The sequence below is a fragment of the Onthophagus taurus genome, chromosome 1 (assembly GCF_036711975.1).
Source record: "Onthophagus taurus isolate NC chromosome 1, IU_Otau_3.0, whole genome shotgun sequence".
Classification (NCBI taxonomy): domain Eukaryota; kingdom Metazoa; phylum Arthropoda; class Insecta; order Coleoptera; family Scarabaeidae; genus Onthophagus; species Onthophagus taurus.
The window spans coordinates 4,167,911-4,182,004 of NC_091966.1; the positions used below are offsets into that span (position 1 = coordinate 4,167,911).

The following is a 14,094-nucleotide window of genomic DNA, read 5'->3' on the forward strand; positions in this document are numbered from 1 at the left end:
TTGTCATCGTTTCCTGGAGATTATGTAATTCATCTCCCATTGTAACTTTAATCCTACAAAAAGGAATCAATTGGCATCCATTTTGACCTCGATCATCATTGTCAGCAGAGGAAGTCTTTTTCTTCTTCTTCTACAAATAGGATCAGGTCCTGTTTCTTTAACTTTTAGGGTTCTTGCATCTCTAACATCTCGTTTCTTGGCTGGTTTTTCTAGCATGGTGCGTTTGATCAATCTTTCCGGAATTGAGATGGTCTCACCACATTCTGAACTCTCCATTTGTTTTTTCTGTACCGTTCCTTACATAACCACGCAGACTGGCCCATCGTATTATTCTGAACCATTTGTTTTATTTCTTATCTCTTTGTATTTATAATATTCCTCGTGACTTCCATTATTCCTGTACATTCTGTAGACATTTTTTTCTAATCCCAGTATCTCTTCGACTGCTCCTTGGAATTTTTGTTTCTGAATTCTTTTCATTATTTTGTTAAGTTGTTTGTCTAAGCTAAGTTGTAGACTTACCTTAGAGTTTCCTTCCAGTTGGAAGGAAACCGATACTATTTTAAACAGACAGAAAAGCTTAACATTCAAAGGTTGAGTGATCATACAATATTACAATCTTGACTATCTAAATAACTTCTGATGATATATGAAGATCACAAAATCATTGATATCATGTAAAATAAATAAAGATTATGAATGTTGCTTAGATTGTAATTTAGCAGATAAAGCCAAGTTTAGACTTTCCGTTTTTTTCAACAAAGTAGACTTTTTTCTTCTACCATATCATGCATCAGTCTGTTTGTCCTCATATCTTTTCCGTATTCTCCTTTTCTGTTATCTACCAGCTACGAAATTTCCGTTTAGTTTCTTCTTCTACTTTGGATTTTGTCACCGTTGGTTGCCAGGAAAAAAGAATCCATTGGCAACCCAGTTGTCTTTGATCATCTTTAGCAGTACAAAAAGTCTTCTTCTTCATCTTCTAATAGGACAAGATTCTGTACTTTTAACTTTTAGGATTTTTGCACCTCTAACATTTCGTTTCTTGACTGTTTTTTGTAGCATGGTACATTTGGCCAATCTGTTCAGATATATCTTGTTGACATGGTCTCTTCATTCCTGTCGCATGGATTGCACCCATCTTCTGAAGCATTTGTTTTATTTTGCATCTCTTTCTATCTATTATATTCCTCTTGGCTTCTATTATTCCTGTGCATTATGCAGTCTCTGTAGCAGGATTCTTTTCATTATTTTGCATTAATCCGGTGAGTAAGCTAAATAAAACTTTTTTAAACTGTTAAGTCAGATCTGGAAATCAATGTCACGATTAACCTTCATGTTACAACATAGGAAATAAAGTCCCATTGCATTACAAGTCTCTTACAGAGCAATAATGTGAGCAAAATTTGAAGTGTTATGGAAAATGGTGTATTTTTTTAAATAAATGAGTATACTGAACATATTTTTGTTACCTAACGTAGGAAAACACTTTTATTTGGTTCTATTTTGGTTGGGAAAGTAAAAATGAGTTTTATAGCTTTGGGCAGAGATTGATAGAGGAGCTAGATGATAGATTTTAACTTTTATGTTTGCACGATTAGATCAGAATTCGTATTTCATATATTTATATATCAAAACTTTTTACATATCCTTTTGATTTTATTTTATTTTACCGTTTCGTTTCATTCAAGTCGTAAATGCGTAGTAATATTATAATCTGACGCGGTTACAAGCTTCGGCGAGCACGACACTCTCTTCGGTTGCGTACCCTAATTTGCATATTATACGTCGAGAAAGAGGACGCGCGGAGGTCTTCTTATCCTCTTTTTTTCCGACCTTGAACATCAAAGGATTATTTATGTTGCACCGCGACTTCTTATTACACCAAGTCACTTACAATGTTAAAAAAAATATTTTTTTTTGCTAAAATTGATGTAGTTAAGTTTCGATGAATTTTGCATATAAATCGATCATGTGGTAATTTTTTAACACTTTTAAGATCATTTAAAGGCCAATTTTGATAATGGTGATTATAAGTCGTTATTTATCAATATTGGTTGAATAATGCATTTTTATAGCTTTATTACAATATTGAAAATTCTAAAATAAGAAGGAAAAAGGGGGTGTATATAAAAAGCTTCTCATTCACCCCAAGTTAATGAGCAAAAAACTTGCAAGGGACGATGAAATACGCCGTAAATCTTTCGTCTATTTATCACAGCTTAAGAAAGATGGGGAGATGTGTATGTAGTTGGACGCGTTGTGCAGCATAGCGCGTGTCTTTCGTCAATAAACGAGTTGTTTGAGCGCCTTCGCGAGCAGATAATTAGCGGCGTTAACAGATGGACCAACTACGCCCAACCACACCCACTCAACAACGTCCCCTCACCATCACTTTTTCTTCTTATTTACTCCTCTTTTACACTTTACCTTTTTTTTTATAAAAAATCAACAAAAATACATTTTAAACCGTACCTAATTAACTCCTTCTTCTTAATAAACTTCTTAATCTCAATACTGCGTGTGGTACCAAAAAATAAGACAAAAAAAAGTCTTTTTCTTTGCTTTATTTCCTTTCGAAGTAGCATAACAACGAAGAAATTGAATGTTTTAGTATGGGTAAAAAGAAATTTTTGAAAAAAAAGAGTAAAGCGAAAAAGCGTTCAGGGCGCTTAAAATTTTTAATTGCCTTAATTTGTTCTCACGCAAAAAAGGGATTCGAAATCGGCTCAGTTGAAGAGTAAAAGAGGTAGAGAGAAGAGACTTTTGTCTCAAGATCGAGATGAAGAGGAAGAAGAGGAAGAGAGAAGGTGGAGGACAAAAGCGAAGTTGCTGCGGTTATCGCAATAAATAAGCGAGTCGACAAAAACCAGTCGCCGCCGCTACGACAATTCAACCAATCAAATCCCGATCCGGTTTTTCCATAGTCCCCATGTTTGAGAGTCCGAGACGACGATTCTTCTTCGATGGGAAAAACGAAAAGAAACGAAAACGAAGAAAGAAAGAAGAAAGATGTGAAGAGGACGAGGAAGAAACAAGAAGGTTCCCCGTGTGGAAAAGAAGCGGATCGATTCTCGGTTTCCTTATTGGCGAGGAGACCTTCGAGCCACCGCAAACCGGCGGCAATTAATTGTTCACCGGAAAAAATTACGGACAAATGGCATTCGACCGTTCGAGAATTTGCTATTTCCGCTTAAGAAAAAAAAATAGTAGGGTTTTATGAATTATTTATTAATTTGGTTTAACAAGTCAAATAAAAACAAATCGTGAATCTCTATATAACCTTTACAATGTCATGGAGAATCATCCAATTCTGCAGTAAAGATGTCATCATAACAAATAAGTTAATATCTCGAGCGTTCAATATTTTGCCTCAAATTAACCAATAGTACGCAGAATAAAAGTATGTAATTTTAGTCCATGAAGGCCAATACCAACACTACGCCAGATTTAGTAATAGGCTCACCAAGCATATATCTTCTCATCCATGCTCTAGAATTAATAACAGATCTTGGTTCAGACCACCTCAGCATAGATTTTCAGCTAAACACCACACCATATTCCCCAATAGTAGACATTCCACTACACATTAATATTAATTTATGCAAACCTAAACAATGACATGACAAATTACATCCATGACAATCCTGCTATTAACCTCGTTTATCAAACACCTAACGAAATCACTAGTATATCATTCCATAAAAAGGAAAAAGTTCTATTACTTCTTCCTCCTTACATCCTAACGTTAATTAAACGTAAAAGATGCATTTACCGAGAGTTCCGAAAAAATGAAGATGTTGACACCAAGAAGAAAATTAATGAGCTTAGTAAAAGTATTCACAAGTTACTATGGCAATTTAGATCTTCCAGATTTATTGAAGCTTGTAATAATATCAACCCAAAGTAAGGGAAAATCTTTCTGGAATGAAGTCAAAAAACTATCAAAATACAAAAAAAAACATCCAGCCCGTTTATCTTATAGACCCATTTTATGGCTCCAGTTGTAACACTGATTTCGGAAAGGCACAAGTGCATGCTAAATATCTCGAAGAATGTTTTAAAAAATCTGAAAATCACTTATTCGATAACTACCATCACGATCAGATTGAAGACTGGTTTAGAACGTTTGACAACACAGCACAAATTTCTAGTAACAGTCGAAGATGAATACTTCCTGTCATCGAGAAAATGTTTGAAAATCTTATTAAAAAACGACTGCTAATGTATGTTGAAGATAAGATTCCACATCATCAGTTTGGATTTAGATCAGGGAAATCGACTATACGCCACTAGCTATTCTTACTTCAAATCTACACACTAGGCACTTGCAGCAAATAAAATCAGCAGCTCTTTTTCTAGACATACAAAAAGCGTTTGACTCAGTGTGGCATAATGTTCTGATTTACAAATTACACAAATTAAATGTTCCACCTGAGTTACTTAAATTACTGTCAAATTCTTTAAAAGATCGTCCTTTTCGAGTAAGAACAAATAAAACCTTCTCGGATGAATTTCAAATTCAACAAGGCGTACCACAGGGTTCGCCGCTCTCTAATACTATACAATGTTGTTGCATATGACATGATGGAAATTTCTGGACTCTCTACCGATTTATATATGCTGCAATATGCCGACGACACTGCACTAATAGCGCATTGGAAGAAACTTGAAACAGCCATAGTAACATTACAAGAAGCAACTAACAAAATAACTAAGTGGTGCTCTTCCTGGAGAATTAACATAAACGCTGCAAAAACACAATTTCTAATACCATTCCATAGAATAACAGATAATTCTCCAACAGTATATATCAGACAGACGCAAATCAGTCCTTCAGCGAACATCAAATACCTGAGTATAATCTTTGACAGCAAAGTGAAGTTACTCATACACACAAAAAAGGCTAAAATGAAAGCAATCATCAGAGCAAAACTGTTTAGAAGCATTAACATCAAATGCGCTGCGCATATTTATAAGACTATTTGTAGACGAGAATCAGAGAATAGAATAGAGAATCCATTGCACAACATCGCAAATAAAACTATATGAAAAAACCGAAATAAAGCCTTTGACGGAGCGACTTCTAATTTTAGCAAACAAATCTAAGAGCAAGATGGCTGAAGAAATGTCACCCCTATTTATACAATCAGAATTCGACACTATTTACAAAAGGATTGTGACAAGATAACGATATGTGGTTGATAAAATTTTAATTATTGAGATGGGGTGGAAGGACCTTGCTCGATAGCCCTTTTTAGACTAAATATAGCATGTACATTATGTTGTTGTTTACGTTATATATTGCTTTTAATTGTCTAAAATAAATCCATTGTCTCTCTAAGAATAAGAAAAAATGAAAATTCTGTTAGATAAAGTGTTGCAGTTGGATCTTGTACCATAAGCACTACTTCCCGCATTCTGGATAATGAATCGTTCCTTATAATATTACCATCAATGAAAAGTAATTTTAAAAGAGTTACACAGAAAGAAAAAAGACACATAGAAATTAAAAACAAAAGTGATCTAACACGATCCTTCAACATCGTCTCGGATATCGCTCAATATCATCTTTGTCACTCTTCAACAACATCTCAAAATATTGTTCTGAACAACTTTCAATATCATCGCATTACAATACATGTTAATTCCCTCAAATTCCAAAATATTAGGTTTGATATCCTGCAACATTGTCCCAGACATCGAAGTCATACCGTCAGATCCCAATCAGTCAGAAATTATTATCTAGATCATATCAAATGTCCGTTGATATCCAATGGGACATCCTGCAATATCGTCCTGAACATCTCTCAACATAGTTTAGGACAACTCTCAATATTATCTCATTTACTGCCGATATAGCTGCAAATATCCCTTAATGTGGTTCTGACTCCTGTAGGCATCATTTTGGACATTTCACTATATTGGCCACACTTCAATATTGTTCCAGTGACGTCTCAACATCGCCCTACCTTGATGTTAACTGGTCCATGTAGTGTGACGTATTCTTTCATATATTCTCCGACAAGCATCCACATCGTAGTGGAGACTTCTATCGTCTCTAACAGACTTCATGATATGCCCAGTCACGCCTCAACATAATCTGATACATGCCTTCAAATTTGCATTGCTCCAAAAATTTTTCAATATTATCTCTGGCAATATTCAATATGGCCCGTATATTCTTCTATATCATTCTTAGAACAACCCAACATCGTCCTGGACATTTCTCAATATCATCCTGTTAACCATTTACAACACCCCAAACGCCTGCAAGCTTACTAACAGTTAATATCGATTTGGGCACAACATTCCTGCATCGATATCTTCTAATATGGAAATTTTGAAATTGTTGACAATGATCATTGCAACAGGATGACTCTATAAACCAAACTATTATAAATCCCATCAACACATTCTCGAAGCTAATATGATACAAAATAGATTCACCCATATTCCAAAAATTCAGAAACTCCTTCAAGATTCCTGCAGTAGTAATTGAATTGAATATGGTTATTAACCCAAATAATGTTATAGTGCCGTTATTTAAACTGTAATATAGTACATAATTTGTTGTTCTTTGCAAAAATGTGTTCATCAGCTTCGGTTGAATATGGTATTAATTAAAACACCTTGGCTACAAGCAACCTTGGCCAAAATTAGGGCGAGATTGATTAATGCCAGACTAAATTGGATTTCGTTGAAGAATCTGTGATTTTATCTGATTATGCCAAGGTTGATTATAACCTAAGCTTTATCTTTAACATCGTATCAACCCAAAACACAACTTAGTGCCTCAACCTCAAACAGGTTCCGCTAAATCACTGTAAGATGTATTAATCAGCTTAATCCACAAGCGATCTCGGTTAAATTATTCAGAAAAAAAGTTTGATTTGATCTGCTTAAGCTGAGGTTGCTTCCTGACGTGGCTTTACAATTGAGTGTTAAGAAAATTGAGATTTATGAAGACCGACACTAAAGATAATAATCTTCTGAGGAGGTGATACTTAGGTGATAATAGACAGAGCAACACTCCAGTTTGCTTCTAACTAATGATTGAAATGGTAACTTAATCGTAGTAATATCAGAGTGCTTCGGCAAAGACGAAGTTGACGTGATAAATTTTCTGAGATGCTTCCAAATTAATGGACTGAAACATTCTTTACATCATTTAAAACTGTTACTCACTATCATTTTTGATTTTCATAAAATATAGAGCAAAATTGGCTGAAATTTTCTAGTTTTTAACATTGCTAGAAAAAGTTATTTGGTTAAAGCTCAAAATGTTTCAAAACTGATGGTAATGCAACGTGATGCAGCAAAAATCTCAATAACATTTTACCATTTGTAAAAATAATCCTATTTCTCAAAACCAATCAGATGATGAAACCTCTTCTTCTTCATCATTTACTGCAGCAACATTTCTGGAAATTCTGGATGAAAATATAGTTGAAGAATTTTAAGCGATTTTATGCATCCAACCAATTTCGACAATTTCTTCAAGTCTTCTAATCTTCTTCAAGTCTCAATGACGTCTAACACAAAAATTACAATTATCTACATATTTATTTTTCCCTGTCGTAATCGAATAATTAATAATTTTTCTCTTAATAATCTTACTTTAATTTATCTTCGGCAAAAGTTAAAAAAAAATACATAATCATGATTCATCATTTCCATCTTAGTAAATTGATCATCAAACATAACTTAACGCATTATGTTCGTTTTAACTTCAACGTCGAAAGTTTCCCTTCCCCTCTATTCAATGAATTGAATCATCACCACGTAGTAAGGTGAGTCGTTGAAAATGATGTCTTCACTGTCTTGAAAATGATCGATCAGGCGCGGAGACTCGAGTACAATACCTTTTTCAAGTGGATTAAAGTCGGTCGTCGTCGCCTTTGAGAGCCAGTTCCGCGGACTCATAAGTCCTCTTGGGGCAACCGCGCACGAACGGTGATTCTCTTTGAATGGGACCTTGCCCCCATATGTTCCTAAAGCACTTTTCAAAGTCATCGAAACCGCTTCATTTTATTTCCACTTGAGAGAGTCAGTAAAATTACACATAAAATTATAAAACATTTAAAGTAGAAATCTAAGATCTCTTTCTCACGGAAGTAATGCATTCTAAAAAAAAAAAAATACTTTGTGATTTTATAAGAAAAAAAAGGGTGGTGTTATATAATATATATAATAACGGGGTATGTTTTATTCTTGAATTGGAACAACAGTAAAAAAAGAGGAAATAAAAAGAATGTTAGAGAAGACAGAGAAAGAATTGTCGCCGCGGGTAGCGGAAAAATAAATATTTGAACTCGGACGCGGTGCGTTACACAAAGGTGGCGTTGAAAGGTCTTATAGGATATACATTGTGTCGGGTGGCTATGGGGGGTCCACAGGGATCAAGGACTTCCCGCTGTGCCCCCCTTTTCACGGGATCCACGAGCGAACTAGACCGGTGTGGTAACGGTTACTCAAACTCGCCTATTGTAACGAACAAACCACCACCTTAAAGGTCTTTTTACAATAGATTTACATTTTTTTTCTTGCTGCGGTTTTGAGAACTTATTCGGTTTTCGAATGCGAGTTTAAATTTGTTTTTCTTTCTTTCAGGTTATTTGGTATGAAACGTTGCGGAAGATGTCAAGCGACGATTCTATCGTCCGAATTAGTGATGAGAGCCCGTGAATCGGTGTTTCACGTGCACTGTTTTAGCTGTGTCGTTTGTAACGCGCCCCTTACGAAAGGGGATCATTTTGGCATGCGCGACGGCGCCGTCTTGTGCCGCCTCCATTTCGAGATGTCGCTCGCTTCGGAACCGCACCCCGCCGCCGTCGCCGCCGCCGTCGCCGCCGCCGCCATTTACGGCGGAGGGACGCCGAATTCCGTTTACCCTCAAGGACCATTCGGCAGTCCGGATTTCCACCCTCATCATCACCATCATCACCATCATCATCATCCCCCGCTTCCACCACCGACGCCCGTTGATGCTACCACCGTTGCTAAGGTTCCATTTCCCTCGCCGTATAATGGTGCCACCCCTACGCCTAGACAGAAAGGGAGACCAAGAAAAAGAAAACCTAAGGATCTTGAAGCTATGACAGCTAGTTTAGGTAAGTAAAAAATGAACCAAAAGAAAAACTAAATTAGATCGACATCGAACTATATTTATCACCAAAATAGATTTTTTAAACAATTTTGGTTGGTTATTTGATAGTGACACATATGAATCATAAAGACCTTTGCTGCGATTGAATAAAGTTGTTCTAGGTTGTCTTTAGACAATCATATCTTGTGTGCTACAAGTCTTGAAGAATTGAAATTGACCAAAAATATTCTATAATGATTGATCTTTAATTTAAGGCATAGTTGATTGCTTCATCTTCATTAAGAACAAAGTTATTAATATAATATTAAAATTGGTTGAATTTGACATTGTGTTTTAACAAAGTTGGATTGTCGTTAAAAAATCATGTTCCACAAATCTTGAAGAAATGAAATTTACCACAAATATTCTATAAAGATTGATCTTTAATTTAAGCCCAAGTTGATTGCTTCATCTTCATTAACAAAGAAGTTATCAATGTTATTAGAATTGGTTTAATTTGACATTGCGCTTTAACACAAGTTATCTTGAGAAAATCATACCTCCTATTCTGCAAGTCCTAAAGATATGAACTTTAGGACAAATCTTGAAGAAACGAAATTCACCATAAATATTCTATAAAGATTGATCTTTAATTTAAGCCCAAGTTGATCGCTTTATTTTCATTAACAAAGAAGTTATCATTTTTATTAAAATTGGTTGAATTGGACATTACGTTTTAACAAAGTTGGGTTGGATTATCTTTAGGAAACTATATCTTGTGCTCTACAAATGTTGAAGAAATGAAATTCACCATAAATATTCTATAATCATTGCTCTTTAATTTATGCCATAGTTGATCGTTTCATCTTCATTAAGAACAATGTTATTAAATGTATTAAAATCAGTTGAATTTGATATTGTGATTTAAGAAAGTTGAGTTGGGTTGTTTTTAGAAAATCATATCTGAAATGTTACAAATCTTGAAGAAATGAAATTCACCATAAATATTCTATAAAGATTGATCTTTAATTTAAGCCCAAGTTGATCCCTTTATCTTCATTAGCAAAAGAGTTATCACTTTTATTAAAATTAGTTGAATTTGACACCACGTTTTAACAAAGTTGGGTTGGGTTATCTTTAGAAAACTATTCCTTCTGCTCTATAAATGTTGAAGAAATGAAATTCAACATAAATATTCTATAATCATTGCTCTTTAATTTATGCCATAGTTGATCGCTTCATCTTCATTAAGAACAATTTTATTAAATGTATTAAAATCAGTTGAATTTGATATTGTGATTTACCAAGGTTGGGTTGGGTTGTTTTTAGAAAATCATAAGTCCTGTTCTGTAAGTCGTAAAGAAATTAAATTCACCATAAATAATCTATAAAAAATGATCTCTAATTTACACCTAACTTGGTCGTTTCATCTTCATTAACAAAATAGTTAACTATTTTATTAAAATTTGTTGAATTAAAGTAGGGTTGGGTTGCTTTTAGAAAATTATATCTGAAATGCTACAAATCTTGAAGAAATGAAATTCACCATAAATATTCTATAAAGATTGATCTTTAATTTAAGCCCAAGTTGATCGCTTTATCTTCGTTAACAAAAGAGTTATCATTTTTATTAAAATTGGTTGAATTTAACATTACGTTTTAACAAAGTTTGGTCGTCTTTAGAAAACGGTATGGTTTTCTGCTCTACACATGTTGAAGAAATGAAATTCACCATAAATATTCTATAATCATTGCTCTTTAATTTATGCCATAGTTGATCGTTTCATCTTCATTAAAAACAATGTTATTAAATGTATTAAAATCAGTTGAATTTGATATTGTGATTTAAGAAAGTTGGGTTGCGTTGCTTTTAGAAAATCATATCTGAAATGCTACAAATCTTGAAGAAATGAAATTCACCATAAATATTCTATAAAGATTGATCTTTAATTTAAGCCCAAGTTGATCCCTTTATCTTCATTAACAAAAGAGTTATCACTTTTATTAAAATTAGTTGAATTTGACTCTATGTTTGAACAAAGTTGGGTTGGGTTATCTTTAAAAAACTATTCCTTCTGCTCTACAAATGTTGAAGAAATGAAATTCATCATAAATATTCTATAATCATTGCTCTTTAATTTATGCCATAGTTGATCGCTTCATCTTCATTAAGAACAATGTTATTAAATGTATTAAAATCAGTTGAATTTGATATTGTGATTTAATAAGGTTGGGTTGAGTTGTTTTTAGAAAATCATAAGTCCTGTTCTGTAAGTCGTAAAGAAATTAAATTCACCATAAATAATCTATAAAAAATGATCTTTAATTTACACCTAACTTGGTCGTTTCATCTTCATTAACAAAATAGTTATCAATTTTATTAAAATTTGTTGAATTAAAGTTGGGTTGGGTTGCTTTTAGAAAATTATATCTGAAATGCTACAAATCTTGAAGAAATGAAATTCACCATAAATATTCTATAAAGATTGATCTTTAATTTAAGCCCAAGTTGATCGCTTTATCTTCATTAACAAAAGAGTTATCACTTTTATTAAAATTAGTTGAATTTGACATTATGTTTTAACAAAGTTTGGTTGTCTCTAGAAAACGGTATGGTTTTCTGCTCTACAAATGTTGAAGAAATAAAATTCATCATAAATATTCTATAATCATTGCTCTTTAATTTATGCCATAGTTGATCGTTTCATCTTCATTCAGAACAATGTTATTAAATGTATTAAAATCAGTTGAATTTGATATTGTGATTTACCAAGGTTGGGTTGGATTGATTTTAGAAAATCATAACTCCTGTTCTGTAAGTCGTAAAGAAATGAAATTCACCATAAATAATCTATAAAAAAGATCTTTAATTTACACCTAACTTGGTCGTTTCATCTTCATTAACAAAATAGTTAACAATTTTATTAAAATTCGTTGAATTAAAGTTGGGTTAGGTTGCTTTTAGAAAATTATATCTGAAATGCTACAAATCTTGAAGAAATGAAATTCACCATAAATATTCTATAAAGATTGATCTTTAATTTAAGCCCAAGTTGATCGCTTTATCTTCGTTAACAAAAGAGTTATCATTTTTATTAAAATTGGTTGAATTTAACATTACGTTTTAACAAAGTTTGGTCGTCTCTAGAAAACGGTATGGTTTTCTGCTCTACAAATGTTGAAGAAATGAAATTCACCATAAATATTCTATAATCATTGCTCTTTAATTTATGCCATAGTTGATCGTTTCATCTTCATTAAAAACAATGTTATTAAATGTATTAAAATCAGTTGAATTTGATATTGTGTTTTAACAAAGTTGGGTAGGATTGTCTTTAGAAAATTACACCTCCTGTTCTACAAGTCGCAAAGAAATTAAATTCACCATAAATATTCTATAAAGATTGATTTTTAATTTAAACCTAAGTTAATCGTTGCATCTTCATTAATAAAATAGTTATTAATTTTGTAATGGGTTGAATTCGACATTGCGTTTTATTAAAGTTACGTTGGGTTGCTTTTAGAAAATCATATCTCAAATGCTACAAATCTTAAAGAAATGAAATTCACCATAAATATTTTATAAAGATTGATCTTTAATTTAAGCCCAAGTTGATCGCTTTATCTTCATTAACAAAAAAGTTATCAATTTTATTAAAATCGGTTGAATTCAACATTACGTTTTACCAAAGTTGGGTTGTCTCTAGAAAATGGTATGGTTTTCTGCTCTACACATGTTGAAGAAATGAAATTCACCATAAATATTCTATAATCAGTGTTCTTTAATTTATGCCATAGTTGATCGTTTCATCTTCATTAAAAACAATGTTATTAAATGTATTAAAATCAGTTGAATTTGACATTGTGTTTTAACAAAGTTGGATTCGATTGACTTTAGAAAAATTATATAAAAATCTTTATAATCTACATAAATATTCTATAAAGATTGATCTTTAATTTAAGCACAACTTGATCGCTTCATCTTCATTAACAAAAAAGTTATCAATTTTATTAAAATCGGTTGAATTTGAAATTAGGTACGTTTTAAGAAAGTTCGGTTGGGTTTCTTTAGAAAACCATACCTTCTGCTCTACAATTTTTGAAGAAATGAAATTTACCATAAATATTCTATAAAGATTGATCTTTAATTTAAACCTAAGTTAATCGTTTCATCTTCATTACCAAAAACGTTATCAATTGTATTAAAATCGGCTACATTTGATATTACGTTTTAACAAAGTTGGGTTGGGTTGTCTTTCGAAATCCATACCTTCTGCTCTACAATTTTTGAAGAAATGAAATTCACCATAAATATTCTATAAAGCTTGATCTTTAATTTAAGTCCAAGTTGATTGCTGTATCTTCATTACGAACAAAGTTATCAACTTTACTAAAATGGGATGATATTGACAAAGTTCAGTTTTCAGTTTTAACAAAGTTTGGTTGGGTTATCTTTAGAAAACCATATCTTCCGCTATACAATTTTTGAAGAAATGAAATTCACCATAAATATTCTATAAAGATTGATCTATAATTTAAACCCAAGTTGATCGTTTCATCTTGATTCACAAAAATGTTATCAATTTTATTAAAATCGGTTGAATTTGACATTATGTTTTAACAAAGTTGGGTTGGGTTGTCTTTCGAAAACCATACCTTCTGCTCTACAAATGTTGAAGAAATAAAATTCACCATAAATATTCTATAAAGCTTGATCTTTAATTTAAGTCCAACTTGATTGCTGTATCTTCATTACGAACAAAGTTATCAACTTTACTAAAATGAGATGATATTGACAAAGTTCTGTTTTAAGTTTTAACAAAGTTGGGTTGGGTTATCTTTAGAAAACCATATCTTCTGTTATACAATTTTTGAAGAAATGAAATTCACCATAAATATTCTATAAATATTGATCTTTAATTTAAACCCAAGTTGATCGTTTCATCTTCATTCACAAAAATGTTATCAATTTTATTAAAATCGGTTGAATTTGACATTATGTTTTA

The 14,094-nt window shown here is 32.5% G+C and overlaps 1 protein-coding gene across 2 annotated transcripts in view; it reads left to right on the top strand.

Annotated features, from left to right (window-relative positions):
* Window positions 1-14,094, top strand: part of LOC111416111 (apterous) — a 143,160-nt gene that overhangs the window by 108,409 nt on the left and 20,657 nt on the right. For both annotated transcript variants that reach the window (XM_023048062.2, XM_023048063.2), the window contains exon 3: window positions 8,614-9,113. In XM_023048062.2, the coding sequence (XP_022903830.2) occupies window positions 8,614-9,113 (500 nt within the window). The remainder of the gene's footprint in view (window positions 1-8,613; window positions 9,114-14,094) is intronic.